The following is a 17,376-nucleotide window of genomic DNA, read 5'->3' on the forward strand; positions in this document are numbered from 1 at the left end:
TTTTGTTGATTTGAATTTTGACAGCTATGTAGAGGGAACTGTCAGACTTCGATAGTGTAAGTTCGATGCTGCTTTTTTGTAATGTCAGGCACAGATAGTGGCCTTGAAAGACAGGTTAATCAGCTTCTCTTGTACTGGATTTGTGCAAGGTAGGAGGCAGAGTCCCAATTTTGTTTTTCCTATTTTTAAATGTATTTAGTACATTTGCTCTGATATATTGTCTTTTATATTTTAATCCCTGCCTTTTAAAAAGCTCATTTTCCTTTCATTGTCTCCTTAGTGACTGTAGCTAAAATCAAGAGTCCACAATTTTCTTTTCCTAGAAAGATGAGGGCTGATACTTCCTTTTTTAATCTGCCAGAAAATGTACTGCTGTGATTTTTGTGGTCTGCAGAATGGAAAGTAGGATTCACCTTCCCTGTTCAGTCATGTTGGAGTGAAGTAAAGAGTTGATCAGTGTGTCATGGTGATAGGAACTTATTTTCTGATTATGTGTGTCCAGTGAGACGTCCTCTACTGTTTCCTTAGTAAAGGAGAGTTGGTCTTTCCTTACTGGTGTTTTAACTTTTAGATGCAAATGGTGTTCAACCTCTTGGCCCAGTGAACCGAATGAGCAGTGTGGGACCCATTCTTGGGCTGGATCAGACCCTATACCCCATGTGCATGTCTGACTCTATACTGTGTCTCCTGTGGTTGTCCCGTTTGCCGGGATTGGAGCCCTGGGACCCTGCAGCACCTCCACTGGGTTCCATGCTGTCTACGCCTCGCCTCGCATGGAGGGATCAGGGTCATAGTTTCATAGTTTCATAGTTTCATAGTAGCTAGAGTCGGAAGGGACCTAGGTAGATCATCTAGTCCGACCCCCTGCCTTAGCAGGAAAGAGCACCGGGGTCAGATGACCCCGGCAAGGTGCTCATCTAACTTCCTTTTAAAAATCCCCAGGCTAGGAGCCTGCACCACTTCCCCTGGAAGCTGGTTCCAGGCCCTAGCCACCCTGACTGTGAAGTAGCGCCTCCTAATATCTAATCTAAACTTACCCTCCGCCAGTTTGTGACCGTTATTCCTGGTCACTCCTGGCAGTGCACGGGGGAACAGGGACTCCCCCAATACCTGCTGATCCCCCCTGACCAGTTTGTAGCAGGCCACAAGGTCCCCCCTTAGCCTTCTCTTGTGGAGGCTAAACAGGTTCAGGTCCCGTAGCCTATCCTCATAAGGCCTGCCCTGCTGACCCCTGATCATACGAGTGGCCCTCCTCTGAACTCTTTCCATATCGTCCACGTCCCTCTTGAAGTGTGGCGCCCAGAACTGGACGCAGTACTCCAGCTGCGGCCTGACCAGTGCCGCATAGAGGGGGAGGATCACCTCCCTGGACCTGCTCGAGATGCATCTGTGGATGCATGATAGGGTACGATTGGCCTTCTTGACTGCCTCCCCACACTGCCGGCCCATGTTCATCGTGGAGTCAATGACGACTCCAAGATCCTTTTCCGCCTCCGTGCTGGCAAGAGGAGAGTTCCCCAACCTGTAAGTGTGGTGCCGGTTCTTCCTCCCCATGTGCAACACCTTGCACTTATCAGTGTTAAACCCCATCCTATTCTCATCCGCCCACCGTTGCAACCTGTCAAGGTCAGCTTGTAGCCTATTGCATCCTTCTAGTGCACCCACATCCCCCCACATCTTAGTGTCATCAGCAAACTTGAACAGGGTGCTTTCTACCCCCTCATCCAAGTCACTGATGAAGATGTTGAACAGTGCAGGCCCGAGGACCGAGCCCTGCGGAACCCCACTGCCCACATCCTTCCAGGTCGAGAAGAACCCATCCACTACCACCCTCTGGGTGCGGCCCTCCAACCAGTTGGCGACCCATTTGACCGTGTGGGCATCGACACCACAGTCTCTCAGCTTTTTGATGAGGACAGGGTGAGAGACAGTGTCGAAAGCCTTCCGGAAGTCCAAAAAGACTACATCCACAGCAACCCCTGCGTCTAATGATTTGGTGACCTGATCGTAAAAGGCCACCAGGTTGGTCTGACAAGACCTGCCACTGATGAACCCATGTTGGTTGCCCCTGAGCATGCATTCCCCCGCAAGGCCCTCCTGGATGTGTGCCAGGATAATTTTTTCAAAGAGCTTACCCGGGATTGAGGTCAGACTAACTGGCCTGTAATTTCCCGGGTCCTCTTTTTTTCCCTTTTTGAAGATAGGGACCACATTGGCCCTCTTCCAGTCCTCCGGCACCTCGCCAGAGCACCACGAATGCTCATAGAGCCGTGCCAGGGGTCCCGCAATGACCTCAGCCAGTTCCTGTAGAACCCTAGGGTGAAGATCGTCCGGACCAGCGGACTTGAACACGTCCAGCTTCTCCAGAAGTACCCTAACTAACTCCTCGCTAACCCTTGGCCCAGGCGTGTCTCTCTCGGGGCCCGAGGGGGGCCCAGCAGGGAGGTGGCTGAACTGGTCCCTACTTAGGAAGACAGAGGCAAAGAAATCGTTAAATATGTTAGCTTTGTCATCTGGTGTGATGACTAAGTTGCCCATCGTGTCCTGCAGGGGCCCCACATTACCCGGGACCCTCTTTTTACCCCCTATGTATTTGAAGAAGGACTTCTTATTGTCCTTAATCCGGGAAGCTAGTCCTATCTCCAACTCTGCCTTGGCCCTCCTGACTGCCCCCCTACATCCTCGGGCGACTATAACATAGTCCTTCTTGGCGATGACCCCATCTCTCCATTGGGTATATGCCTCCCTTTTAGCAAGGAGACATTCCCGGATGCTCTTAGTGAGCCATGGGGGTTTATGTGCCCTCCTGCTCCCTTTGACCCTTGTTGGGATTACCTCCCTTTGGGCATGGAGGATCGTCTCCTTAAGGAGCAACCACTCACCTTCGACATCTGATTCCCTTCCCCTCTGGGTCCTCAGCGCTTCCCCAACTATCCTCCTTAGCTTGTTGAAGTCAGCCCTCCTAAAGTCTAGGGCTGTTGCCTTGCTGCAGCCCTTTGCCACCTTACGCTGGATGGTGAATTCCAGCAAGCGATGATCACTGTCTCCCAGGTGGCCCATCACCCGCAGCCCCCTCACCAGGTCATCACCCGTGGCCAGCACTAGGTCCAACAAGGCGTCTCCCCTGGTGGGACTGTGCACCTCCTGGGTTAGATGGAGGTCCTGCAGTCTGGCTAAGAACCGACGTGAGCGATCAGACTTGGCTGACTGCTCCTCCCAGCAGATGTCTGGGAAGTTTAGGTCCCCCATGATGACCACATCCTTAGCCCTCACTGCCTCTGTAAGCTGACCTAAGAATTCCAGGTCGAGCTCTTCTCCCTGGTTGGGAGGTCTATAATAGACTCCCACCGTTAAGTCTCTCTCCCCTGGACTGCCTTTTACTCTAACCCAGAGCACCTCAGAGTGCCCCCCCTCTACCCCCATGCTAATTAACGAGGAAGTATATTCCTCCTTGATGTAGAGTGCTACTCCTCCACCTTTCCTTCCTATCCTGTCCTTCCTGTATAGCCTATAGCCCTTGACACTCACCGCCCAGTCATGCGATGAGTCCCACCACGTTTCTGTGATCCCTACTATGTCAGGGCTGGTGACAGCTAGGAGGAGGGCGAGTTCCTCCTGCTTCTTCCCCATACTTCGAGCATTCGTGTAGAGGCATTTGAGGCCTTCAGCGGTTGTGCCCACTGACCCCCTAGTCACAGCAATGCCCCGTCCCCTATCGCTTACCTGTTTCTCCGTTTTGACCATTGGTCTGGGCTCGCTGGCTGTTGCTGGGCCTGGTATCTCATCGTCTCCTCCGCCCTCATCTTCCCCCTCCCCCGACGAGCCTAGTTTAAAGCCCGCCGAAGGAGGTTCACCAACCTGGAAGAGAACACACGCTTACCTTTAGGGGAAAGGTGGAGCCCATCCCATCCCAGCATGTCTCTCATCACGATGTGCCGGTCATGGCTGAGGAAGCCAAAGCCCGCCTCGAAGCACCATTCTTGTAGCCTCCAGTTGGTCTCCGCAATGCACATCTCGTGACGTCTGCCGCGTCCGCTCACTGGCAGGATGGAAGAGAAGACCGCCTGTGCGCCCATCTCCCTCAGCACGCCTCCCAGAGCATGGTAGTCCTCCATCAGGCGATCAGGGGCTCTCCTGGCCGCATCGTTAGTACCCACATGGACAAGGACCATGGGGTAATAATCGGAGGGCTGGATGATGGACTGGAGCATCCCCTTCACATCCTGAATCTTCGCTCCGGGCAGGCAGTATACCTCACGTGCTGAGGGATCCTGGCGACAGATGGGGCCCTCCGTACCTCTCAGGATGGAGTCACCAATCACGATGACGCGACGCTTCCTCCTCTTAGGCCTCTTGACTCCCGCCGCCCGCACAGGACATTGTGTGCACAAAGTCTCCTCCCTGGAATCTTCCACTGCTCCCTCCTCCTCCAGGGCTGCCAGGACCTCATATCTGTTCTCCAGATGGACAGGAGGAACTGGTGCCGCAACATGGTTAATAGCTCTGGCGCGGGAGACTGTCTGCCACTCAGCGGTGGAGGGCTCATCCCGGTCTGCCCTCTCCTCTGTTGTATCACCCTGCAGAGAAAGAAAATACCTATCAATTTCCTCCTCTGCCTCACGGATTCCCCTCAGCCTGCTAACCTCCTCCAGGAGCTCCTGCACCCGCTCCTCCAGGGTCCTAAGGCGGATACCTACAGGACAGGTGCAGGAGTCCCCAGTCCCTGCCCCCCCAGACCTTGCCAGGCAGTTCCCGCAGGCCAGGGGGTTGGAGGACGGCAGCCCCCCCGAGGGCTCTGTCTGGGTGGAGGCCTCGGACAAGCCCCGGGAAGGCCGCGCCCCCCGGGCAGGGGCCCTGGCAGAACTCCGTGTCGACACCATCGCAGGAGTTGCTGCCCTTACTAGCAGAGCAGGGGTCAGCCTCTGGGCCCCGCCTGCTCGCCCGCCGGCGCGAACGCCGCCGCAAACACCGGCGCGCTCTTACAGACCGCGCCTGTTTGCGCGCTCTGTTCGCGCGGCTCGGGAGCGCGGCTCCCTACCGGCTCAGCTAAGAGGGACCCGGGGGGCTTCCCCTCCGGATCCGGCTCAGCTGCGCCGGCCCCTCAGTCCCTCAGCCCCACTTACCTTAGGGGGATCAGCTGCTGCTGGCCCCTCAGCTGCTCCGCTCGCCGCCGCCGCTTCTACTGCTGCACTCTCCTCCGCTCCGGGTCCAGAAAGGAGGCACACGTGTGGGAAGGACTCTGTGCTGTCTTTGCACACCGGGATTGGTGTGGACCTGATTGGGGCTGGGAGCTAGATCTGTCTCACGGGCAGGGGAGGGAATACTGGTGTTTAATCCTCCCCATAGTTAGAAAGAGGTTTGCTCTGCTTCTCCTGCCTAATCTGTTAACATCACGTAACCTGATGCAATTCACATTCAGTACAATTGACACCCTCCTCCAGAACTCCAGGGTGATGGTAAGTCAGGGCTATAAAACCTTGTTGTGTGAAGGGGCTTATATGGTGCCTGCTCTCTCTGTGCCTCATTCAGGGCTACTTTGCTCTTGACATTTATATTGGCTTCCAAATTTTACAAAAGCCATCTTTCTTACTGCCAGCTTCATTACTGTGATTTGATTAAAACTTCAGAATTTTACTTTATTATGAGAGGAGTATTGGTTAATACAGTAACTTAAGAGTGTGTTTGACAGATCCCATTCTTACATGGGTATTTGTGGCTGTTTCATTTTCTGGTCAGTTCTGGAAAAATTATATCATCAGTGTATGTGTGTATGTGTATATATATGTATATTTTGCTAGAGGAATGGGTTAGTTCTTTATAGAATCTATAGAAATGGGAAATCGACTTGACAGTTGAGTAATAGAAGCTATGGATATTTTGCAGTTAGCTGCACAAAAACAATCTTGTCAGAACATTTATGCATAGAAAAGCACCTCAGAGATGAAACCATTTCTGTTGTAAAATTATTCAACTTCTGCCCCCAGGGTACCTTAGTGGGTTGGTCTGAGTCTTTTAATTTGATGGATATTAATGTAAAGAAAAAGAAAGAAGACTGTCTGTTGCTTTTTGTGGTTTGGAGTATCTTCTAACTAGAATATTTGTAATTGTGGCTGTTTTATGGAAAGCTTACAGCTTTTTTTTTCTTACGGAAGTTGCTTCCCCCTGTTTCACAAAAAAATCCCACTTCATATTCTGTAGGGGATGAGTGCCCTTGGGTGAAAACGTGTTATATCCTTTGCCAAAGGGATAGTTCAGACAACTTGTACTGTTAGCATTTAGAGATGATCCTAATAACAAAATCGCCTTATCTGGAAGACTAGAAAGAATATGTTCAGTAGTAATAACAAATAGATATTTTAAAGGTTGTGTAACTCTGGGTTTGAAAAGCATGAAGAAGTTGATACTTTGATCTGGTATGCAGGCTTATCCTCTTGATTTTTTTTGTATTTGTTATTAGTATCAGAAGGTTTCTGACTCCTGACACCACACAGAGTTCAAAATGCATGAACAAAGCTGATTATTGGAGTTGCACCAGTTTTTTTTTTTTTTTTTAATTCAATAAAATGAGAAGATTTAAAAGGAGCCTATTGAGTTAAAAATTGCCTAGTAAATAAAGTTCTTAGGGTCCTGTATGGCTACTTTCAGCTTATAGAAAATGAAATAACTACCAACATCTATCTTATGGTCTACTGTTTGTTTAATTTTTACATTTTATTTTGTTAAGCTGTTGATATCTTACTTGTTTCTTACCTCTTTCATGCAATCGCATGTCACTATTGCTGTGTAATTGCAGGCTATTTTTAAGAACACAAGAATTTTTTCTTTAAGAGTCAATCCTTTGATTTTTAGAATATCAAACAATGGCTGTGAAATGTGGGAACTTAAGAGTTTCATGGATAATAGTGCCAATAGATGCACCAAGCTTATCTGGTATTTTTGGATATAATATCAAATACTGGGGCTGAGTGCAGTGATGCATCTAGTTGTTAAAATGGGTTGTTGATGTGAGAGGGGAATAATTCATCCTTCTCTTCCAAATTTTAAATTTAACTTTTCATCTTCCAAAATTGAAAAGGAATAAATGAAATGCATGAATGCCCCAAGATCTTTCTGGATACCACAAACCAAATCTCTGCTTGTCTTTTCTGGAGCATTGATGTAGGTAGTGGAGGCTAAGGATGTGGTTGTTACGGGGGACCTGAATTTCCCAGACATCTGCTGGGAAGAGCAGTCAGCCAGGTCTGAACGCTCCCGTAGGTTCTTGGCCAGAGTGCAGGACCTCCATCTAACCCAGGAGGTGCACAGCCCCACCAGGGGAGACGCCTTGTTGGACCTAGTGCTGGCCACGGGTGATGACCTGGTGAGGGGGCTGCGAGTGCTCGACCACCTGGGCGACAGTGATCATCGCCTGGTGGAATTCACCATCCAGCGCAAGGTGGCAAAGAAATGCAGTAAGGCAGCGGCCCTAGATTTTAGGAGGGCAGACTTCAACGAGCTAAGGAGGATAGTTGGAGAAGCGCTGAGGTCCGGGGGGGGAGGGGAGCCAGGTGTCCAAGGAGAGTGGTCGCTCCTTAAGGAGATGATCCTCCAAGCCCAAAGGAAGGTAATCCCAACGAGGATCAAAGGGAGGAGGAGAGCACACAAGCCTCCATGGCTCACCAAAAGCATCCGGGAATGTCTCCTTGCTAAAAAGGAGGCTTACACCCAATGGAAAGAAGGAGTCATCACCAGGGAGGACTATTCTGTAGTTGCTCGGGGATGTAGGGGGGCAGTTAGGAAGGCCAAGGAAGAGATGGAACTGGGACTAGCTTCCCAGATAAAGACAATAAGAAGTCTTTTTTTAAATACGCAGGGGGTAAAAAGAAGGTCCCGGGTAATGTGGGGCCCTTGCAGGACGCCATGGGTAACTTGGTCGTCATACCAGATGGCAAAGCTAAAATGTTTAACGATTTCTTTGCCTCCATCTTCCTAAGTAGGGACCAGAACAGCCACCTCCCTGCTGGGCCCCCCTCGGGCCCCGGGGGAGGCACACCTGGACCACGGGTTAGCGAGGATTTAGTTAGGGAGCTTCTGGAGGGGTTGGACGTATTCAAGTCAGCTGGCCCGGATGATCTCCACCCTCGGGTTCTACAGGAACTGGCCGAGGTCATTGCAAGTCTCCTGGCACGGCTTTACGAGCACTCGTGGTGCTCTGGTGAGGTACCGGAGGACTGGAAGAGGGCCAACGTGGTCCCCATCTTCAAAAAAGGCAGGAAGGAGGACCCGGGAAACTATAGGCCGGTTAGTCTCACCTCGATCCTAGGCAAGCTGTTCGAGAAAATTATGCTGGCACACATCCAGGAGGGGCCAGCGGGAGACTGCATGCTTAGGGGCAACCAACATGGGTTCATCAGTGGAAGGTCCTGTCAGACCAACCTGGTTATTCTGACCAGGAATAACGGTCAGAAGCTGGCAGAGGGTAGATTTAGGTTAGATATCAGGAGGCGCTACTTCACAGTCAGGGCGGCTAGGGCCTGGAACCAGCTTCCAGGAGAGGTGGTGCAGGCTCCTACCCTGGGGGTGTTTAAGAGGAGGTTAGATGAACATCTTGCTGGGGTCGTTTGACCCCAGTACTCTTTCCTGCCATGGCAGGGGGTTGGACTAGATGATCTGCTCAGGTCCCTTCCGACCCTAGAAACTGAAACTATGATGCAACTAAGCATTCTGTCCTCAGAGATCTTCTCTATCTTTAGAATAGTGACTGAGTTCCTCAGTCACAGTGAAGCAATATGATGTAAGATTAGAAGTAGCTTTTATAAAGGAGTTGGATTTTTTTCGCAGGGGGTTAGTGCTGGGCAATGAAGGAAACTTCCACAGCCACCACAAACCAACTCAAACCTTGCCGCTTTCCGTTCCAACTACAAGATACTCTGATCTTTCTGTCAGTAACAAAAGCACAAAGCACAGCTAATAAATGATATCTCTGCATAATTTTTATCTGGGGTAGAAAATGGGAGAAATAGAACTATGGATCACAAATACTAGTCTTGTTACTTTGTGACTGCATCTACCCATGTACTTTACTGCAGTTGACTAACTGGCTCTGCAGTAAAGCTTCACAGCCTACACATGTGCTGGTATTAGGGATGCAGTAAACTAATCAACTCTGCTGTAAGATAGTACTTGCAAGGTGGAGTACTTCATTGTGCTGAAATGTGTAGATGCTGACTGAGCATGTTAATTGTGCCCAGTCAGGCTAGCCAGCTTGGGGCTGGATGTCTGGCTCCTGCCAGCCCCTCTGCTGCTTGATGCCACCACGTGGAGCCTGGGGCTGACCTGCAAGGCCTGCTGCCAGCGCAAACTGCTGCAGTCTCCGGCACACGTGAAGACGCTGCACCCAGGGGTAGCATGAACTGCCCCAGAGTTTATTACGTTGCCTTAATGGCATGTGTAGATGCACCCAATGTGCAGAAAGCTTGAAGAAATGTTACTTATTTTTTTCTCTACGCTACGTTAGAACATTGGAGCTTGGTTTCAGTTTCTAGTTCTTGTGTGCTGACACAATCTGTACTTTTTGATTTGCCAGTCTGAAAGAAGAAAATATTTAAAATAATAATGTGTGTGTCTGCAATCTATGGCAGTCACTGTTATGGTCTAGTGTGGAAGAACTTACACACTCTACAAAGCAATGACTACACCTGCAAACAGTGCATTCTTGTCCCTTTTATTTTCCAAGAACTGTGGCTTAGAAGTCAGAAAACTTTTTAACAGTGATAGTAATTAACTGTTGAAACATCTGTAGTTGTCAGTCCTTTATCACTAGGATAAGATGCCTATTCTTGAATCAAGATATAAACTTCTTTTATCACAAATTTGTGGGCTAGAAGCAGGGATCGTTGTGTAAGATTATGCAACCTATATTATCTGCTAAGGTTAGAACTCTGGTTCCTTCTAAGCTTTATAGTTTTTGAGGAGTTTGTATTGTTGTGGCTCTGTTTTGGTGGAAGGAATCTCCAGTTTACTTTGATATAATAAATATGGAAGAATTGGTGGAGTCCGTAGCTTGCAAAGGAAGATGGAGGGGTTGGGTTCGGGCAGTCAGATGCATAACGGAATGCCGGTTGGTTGGAATAGGAGCTGGTCATAGTGAGACTGAAAGTTGCAATGGGCTTGAGCCAACCCTCATGCATTTAGTGCAGTGTATGAGACTGGATATCACCCGTAATGGGTAGATAAGATGATAGCCTTTATGTAGCTATGTTATGCATATATTATAAATAGTATTTGGTTTGGGAAGTGAGGGAGAATGAGTGAAAGTGTTTAGACAAATGCTTAACTCTGTAACCTGTGATTGTCACTTTACAAATCTCAAAAAGGCTTTCACTTAACAAGGTGATTGCACTTTCTAAATAGCCACCTGGATACCCTGCAAAGAATTGCTGCAGTGTAGAGGGAAAACCCCCATGAATCTCACACTACTGGTTATGTATCATCCTTCCCTGGAACCTATATGGAAAATCTTTAAACAATTGCAACCTATACTAGAAGACAACCCAGTTCCTAAACAGATCTTTCCAGAACCACCCAGCCTATCCTTTAAACAAGCACCAAACCTCACCAATCTCATCATCAGAAGCAAATTTTTCCAACTATTTGAGTTGGTTTAATAAAAGATACTGGATTTGCCAAAAAACCCTTTTCTGCCTATGGCCTTTGTAGACCAACACAACTACAGCCGATATCCTTGACTCAGGAAGAGCATCTACAGCCCTGAGAGAGATCTCACAAAATTGGATCTGTGAAAGCCAGTACACTTAGTAGGAGCTGCCTGAGCTAATGCAGAAGAAATGCTGAAGACTGGGTCTGTCTTAAATCTTGTTTCTTCAGGAGACTTGGCACCTACCTCTGGGGCTGTGGAGAATAGTGCCCTGGGGTACCATATTGTTAAAAGCTGAGATGTAGGTGTACTTTAGGGTTAGTCAGCAACTGCCGTGGGGTTTTGAGACTTGGTTGAGTAAAATGGAAGTTAAATGCATCTTAGCCATGCAGATTTTTTTACTGATTGTAGTCCTTTTTGTCTAGCAGTTGAGTCTGTATAGGTAGTTTTATTCTGGCAGCTCTTTAATAGCCTTTAGATTTGAAAGCATCATTAATTTACAATGTCCAGTTCTTTTTGGTTAGATCATGAGAAAGCATTACTTTTACTAGCTGTAAAATTCTGTATATATCTTCAGTATTGGATGAGTAGTGAGATTGCATAATCGGTTTTTCGTGCACAAAGTTCTTGATTATATTTTTTTTGGTGGGGAGTAGGGAAAAGTACATTTAATCTTATGTTTCTATTGGCATAGTCTTGGCTTAGGCAGACTATAAAAATGAAGTAAAACTTTTAAGTGTATTTGACTCAAGGACTCCTGATTTACTGGCAGTCTTAGGCTACCTGTCGAGTATTTTAAGCATCTTGTCCAGTCCAAGGTGGGGGAAAGAAAAGATAATAAACAGGCCCAAGCTGCCTCTGTGGCTTTCAAAAGAGCTTTGGGGGTCTTTTGATAGTAGTATTTCAGGGATCATTTCTGTTCATCTTAATAGCTTTTTCCCCTGCTGTTGCATTTTGCTGGCTTTGTAAAGAGCTTTTTAAAATTTTAAGTATGTGCTGCCATGATGAATATTTTTCTTTAATCCTAAGAGAAGGCTTTTTGTCTTGGGAGAAGGGTTTTTTTTTGTCTAACTTGATGTAGCAGCTTCATTCCAGCTGTCACTGAATTTCATCTATCCTGAGAAGAAACTTTTAAATTATAAATATGTTGCACTGTATGTGACAGTTTTTCCAAAGTGTCTGGGAAAAGATTTATTTGGATGGAGGTTTTAAAAGCTAATTTGGGAAGGCTTAGAGCTTCTGCTGCTGTTTCTGTTATTGGCAACTCTTCCCTTTGGTTTTCATGCTACTGTTTAGCTATTACTCACCTCTGGCAACAGAAAGCAGTCAATTGTAATCGAATTTCAGGCCTCTGCTACCATTGAGATGTTTAATTTAGTGACTTTTTTTGCATGATGAGGCTAAGCTAATGGAAAACTTGTGAAATGCCAGTGGACTGACTAAGTTGTAAATGGTTGTAAATAGATTATTCTTTTGTTGGCTTGTGACATCTGCCTTGTGATTATTAGTGAGTGACGGCTGTACAGTAGATCTCTTGTGACATACGGGCCCCAGTCACTGCACTGACATATTGCCACTGTTATTGGAGCCTGACTTGCATGTTTCATTGTGGCACTGTTTAAATTTACGGTCAGTACCACTTTTTATTAGGCAGCAAGATGAGCAATCTATTGTATGCGTGTGGAACTAGCTTTTCAGAGATTTGGATGAGACAGAAGAAATAAATTACTTGAGAGAAGTAAAATGCATAACATTGATCTTGCAAATACTTTTCAACAAATTATTAGCTGCATGGTATCAAGCAAAATTATTCAGTCTTTGTGCATGTTGAACTCCTTTAATAGTACCTAGTATCTTAATAGTATCACGCATATGCGGAATACAGATGTATACCAATCTTGTCTGCAAGTGTTTTGCCTCTTCTGTATGGTAGTGCTTTAGGTATCTGAAGACTGTGATTATGTCCCCGTTTAAGGAACTTTTACACAACTTATCTCTGTGTGATTTTTGTCTTTCAAGGCTTTTGCTATTCTTGTTGCCTGCATCTGGGTCCTCTCTAACTTCTCTGCGTCTTTTTTTTTTTGTTTTTGGAAGTGTGGAGCACAAAACAGCACACTGTACTCTAGATGAAGTCTAACCAGTACCGAGTAGAGAGGCATTGTCACCTCCTGTGTCTTGCACTCAGTGCTAAGTTATCCAATGATATTCTATTTGGCTTTTTCTGGACTATAAACTTTGAAAATCATCTTTTCCCCTTCTTCTGTTCTTGTATTTCTTAGACATGCAGACAAATTTCACCAAAGGCAGCTAGAATGTTTTTTCCCAACTTTTGAGTGCCTGACTTGGTGCACCTGAATGAACTTTGTGTGTCTATGTGTGTGACAAAATAGGTTTACTTAAGTATCAACAAGATACTGAGCATGTGAGACCAGATGCCATATACATCTTTCATCCACATTTTTCCATGATTAAAATTAAACACTACTATATCTACATCTATTGTTGGTGTTTTATTTAAATCAAGGAAAAATGTGAATTTGGGGTTACATTTTTTTAAACTGAAAATTGGGGGTTATTTTAAATTGGAGAGAACCAGGATCCCTCATGAATGATGATTATTGTTGCCCTGGCCTTCAAGAGTTGTAACCAGACCATGTTGCCTTGTGTCTCATCTGCATATGAATTTTTTGGAGGATACCAGGTCTCATGCTAAGAATACACGGTTCCAATTATAGTGCTTCTAATTAGCACATGGATCCTTTGTGGGGGGTTTCTGGAGTGCGCACACATACTGAGCAGTGCTGAGGTGTGAGGTTACTATGGCTTGAAATGTTGTTGACTGATGGGGCCCAGCCCGACGAACTATATGTAGGGCTTGGTTTACATTGCAATTTTGCACTTTTCAGAATTGCAAAATTAAGCGATTTTCATGAAAAATGCATTTTGCAAGAAAATGCCATGACACAGCTGCTTGCTGGGGAGTTCCAAGCAGCCATATCATGTGGCATTTCCTTCCAAAAAGATGGGGGCACCAGCAGGTGTTTGCACTGCCCAAGCAGGGCTCTTGTGTGTAGAGCAGAGTGGAGCAGGGGTGGGGGTGGGGCCAGCAGTAGGCAAGGCGGACGGGCAGTGGCCCTCCGCATGGAAGTAATACTGCCTGTGCTCCAGCCCTGTTACTCACCTTGCAAACCTTTGGCTGCAGGTGTTGCTGAGCCACTGCCCCAGTGATGCCAGGCAGATTCAGCCAGGCTGGGCCCCCTTGGATGTGAGTGATGCCACCTATGCTCCAGCCACCCTGCCCGCCTTGCAGTGCTTTGTTGGCTGTGGGCAACACGATGCTGGGTGGGGTTGGCTGGGTGGGTTTGAGTCTGTTAGGTTTCAGGCATGCTGCAAGATGAGTGCCCCCCCCCGCAGTGATTGCTTGTATCATGCACCATTATCTCGGTATGAAAATGGTGGCCCCTGCCATGATCGGGCCGAGATACTAGTGAGCTGGGCCTGTCATTTAAATTAGGCCTTAACTATCTGGTAAATCATGAGTCCTTTGAGTGTGGACTAATAACATGCATGGTTTGTATTCCCTCTAAGTATGTATAAAAGTGCTGTTACAAAGTGTGTTTCTGGAGTACCTTTGCTAAAACTTGCAGTAGTTTCAAAAATGGTAAAATGAATCAGTTCTAGATGAACTAAGTCTATGGCAAATTACTACAAGAACATTTATTTCCAGGTCAGTGTTTTCAACTTTGCACCTAACTTCCATGCGCTATGGGAGCGCCGGATCTGACAGGAAGAAGTTGGGGGAGGGATTGCAGGGGGAAGAAGTTGCCGGGGGCAGAAGGCAGTGGGGTTAGCTATTCCCCAGATTTATTTTCCGTTTTGTAGCAGTGGGAGGGTGACAAATTCAAGGCAAAATTAAATTATATACCTGGAAAATTATAACAAATTTATACATTTTCTGTGTATACAATCTAATTATTGGGGGTGGAGGTTGTCTTATATTTAGGGTTGTTTATATTTGAATAAATATGGTATGCAAAGTAAGTATGCAGGGACCAGTTCAGCCACCTCCCTGCTGGGCCCCCCTCGGGCCCCGAGAGAGACACGCCTGGGCCAAGGGTTAGCGAGGAGTTAGTTAGGGTACTTCTGGAGAGGCTGGACGTGTTCAAGTCCGCTGGTCCGGACGATCTTCACCCTAGGGTTCTACAGGAACTGGCTGAGGTCATTGCGGGACCCCTGGCACGGCTCTATGAGCACTCGTGGTGCTCTGGCGAGGTGCCGGAGGACTGGAAGAGGGCCAATGTGGTCCCTATCTTCAAAAAGGGAAAAAAAGAGGACCCGGGAAATTACAGGCCAGTTAGTCTGACCTCAATCCCGGGTAAGCTCTTTGAAAAAATTATCCTGGCACACATCCAGGAGGGCCTTGCGGGGGAATGCATGCTCAGGGGCAACCAACACGGGTTCATCAGTGGCAGGTCTTGTCAGACCAACCTGGTGGCCTTTTACGATCAGGTCACCAAATCATTAGACGCAGGGGTTGCTGTGGATGTAGTCTTTTTGGACTTCCGGAAGGCTTTCGACACTGTCTCTCACCCTGTCCTCATCAAAAAGCTGGGAGACTGTGGTGTCGATGCCCACACGGTCAAATGGGTCGCCAACTGGTTGGAGGGCCGCACCCAGAGGGTGGTAGTGGATGGGTTCTTCTCGACCTGGAAGGACGTGGGCAGTGGGGTTCCGCAGGGCTCGGTCCTCGGGCCCGCACTGTTCAACATCTTCATCAGTGACTTGGATGAGGGGGTAGAAAGCACCGTGTTCAAGTTTGCTGATGACACTAAGATGTGGGGGGATGTGGGTGCACTAGAAGGGTGCAATAGGCTACAAACTGACCTTGACAGGTTGCAACGGTGGGCGGATGAGAATAGGATGGGGTTTAACACTGATAAGTGCAAGGTGTTGCACATGGGGAGGAAGAACCGGCACCACACTTACAGGTTGGGGAACTCCCCTCTTGCCAGCACGGAGACGGAAAAGGATCTTGGAGTCGTCATTGACTCCACGATGAACATGGGCCGGCAGTGTGGGGAGGCAGTCAAGAAGGCCAACCGTACCCTGTCATGCATCCACAGATGCATCTCGAGCAGGTCCAGGGAGGTGATCCTCCCCCTCTATGCGGCACTGGTCAGGCCGCAGCTGGAGTACTGCGTCCAGTTCTGGGCGCCACACTTCAAGAGGGACGTGGACAATATGGAAAGAGTTCAGAGGAGGGCCACTCGTATGATCAGGGGTCAGCAGGGCAGGCCTTATGAGGATAGGCTACGGGACCTGAACCTGTTTAGCCTCCACAAGAGAAGGTTAAGGGGGGACCTTGTGGCCTGCTACAAACTGGTCAGGGGGGATCAGCAGGTATTGGGGGAGTCCCTGTTCCCCCGTGCGCTGCCAGGAGTGACCAAGAATAACGGTCACAAGCTGGCGGAGGGTAAGTTTAGATTAGATATTAGGAGGCGCTACTTCACAGTCAGGGCGGCTAGGGCCTGGAACCAGCTTCCAGGGGAAGTGGTGCAGGCTCCTAGCCTGGGTATTTTTAAAAGGAAGTTAGATGAGCACCTTGCCGGGGTCATCTGACCCCGGTGCTCTTTCCTGCTAAGGCAGGGGGTCGGACTAGATGATCTACCTAGGTCCCTTCCGACTCTAGCTACTATGAAACTATGAAACTATAATCACCAGACTAATGGATTAACATGTTTCTTGTACGTTGTTAGACTATTATTCAGAAATGCAAAGCAAGAGTTCTGAGTTATTATTTTTAACACTTCAGTGCCACATCCAGCCAGGAGTCTTTACTGAGGAGGTTGATCAAGAATCTGACAGCTCTGTGTCAAAAATTGCTTTGTGTAATTCTGTGTGTAATGCAAGGTATTATTTACAGTAAAATCTTCCACCATATTGCTAAAGCATAAAGTATTTTCTGTAGTTACTGAATTTCATATCAGTCTTGATCCAAGCTTTAGGTACTGGTAATAAGATAGATTCACAAATGTCATAAATCTTTTAAGAGGAAACAGATGTATTCTCAGTCTTGTCATACTGCTTTTGTTCTCATCAGAGATGCACTTTTTTTTCCTTTTCAAATATTGAATAACAGTGGCTTCTGCTTCATTTTATGGGCCATTAAGGATTGCAGTTACTGTATAATATACCCGGCCCATCATCTGTATCTAATGGCCACAAGGAGCATACAACGTTAATTACTCAGGTGCTATACAGGATGTGCTTTTCCTAAAAGGGCCTGTTTAAAGTATCACTGAAGTCAGTGAAAGGCTTTCTGCTGTGTTCAGTGGGAGTTAGCTTGGGCCCTAAATCATTGCATGAGTTGGTAGTGTGTTAGAAAAATCTGTCTTGCCCTAGAAGCTGCTGAAGCAATTGAGTTTACTTGAAGTGCTCAGACTAATGGACCCAAGATATAAATGTTCAGGCACTTGTAATGTGATGTCCACCACAAAAGGTCAATGACAATAGAGCTTGCTTTCCCCATTAGTTAAAAGAAAGAGAAGTGGACTGTAGGGGATACAATGTGGTCCATCCATTTTCTTTTTCATTTAACCAGTACTTGTGATTTCAGGATGAATGTCTGTTTCTATTACTGTCCTTTGGGAGATGCGGACAATATTAAATAGCATGTTTTTCTTACACAAGGTCTGTGGCATGCTAGAGCTCCTTTTACAAATTAATACTTTTTGTTTTCA

General features: G+C 47.2%; 2 protein-coding genes across 6 annotated transcripts in view; one reads left to right on the forward strand and one right to left on the reverse strand.

The window, feature by feature from the left end:
* NBAS (NBAS subunit of NRZ tethering complex) overlaps nt 1-17,376 on the forward strand; it is a 378,957-nt gene that overhangs the window by 27,242 nt on the left and 334,339 nt on the right. The gene's annotated exons all lie outside the window — the stretch shown is intronic.
* On the reverse strand, nt 3,825-6,769 carry LOC149872631 (uncharacterized). The gene is made up of 3 exons (XM_090031324.1): nt 6,751-6,769; nt 5,124-5,248; nt 3,825-4,577 (listed from the first exon to the last, which is right to left on the reverse strand). Exons 1-3 carry the CDS (start codon nt 6,767-6,769, stop codon nt 3,825-3,827), a joined length of 897 nt encoding a protein of 298 aa, XP_089887450.1.

This window comes from Crocodylus siamensis, chromosome 1, assembly GCF_052110815.1.
Source record: "Crocodylus siamensis isolate JL-2025a chromosome 1, ASM5211081v1, whole genome shotgun sequence".
NCBI lineage: Eukaryota > Metazoa > Chordata > Crocodylia > Crocodylidae > Crocodylus > Crocodylus siamensis.

Excerpts from the sequence above, each read along its gene's own strand:
- LOC149872631 (XM_090031324.1), bottom strand. Across the intron at positions 4,578-5,123 it reads CAGCAGCTGATCCCCCTAAG|GGTGATACAACAGAGGAGAG; the intron begins GTAAGTGGGGCT and ends CTTTCTCTGCAG.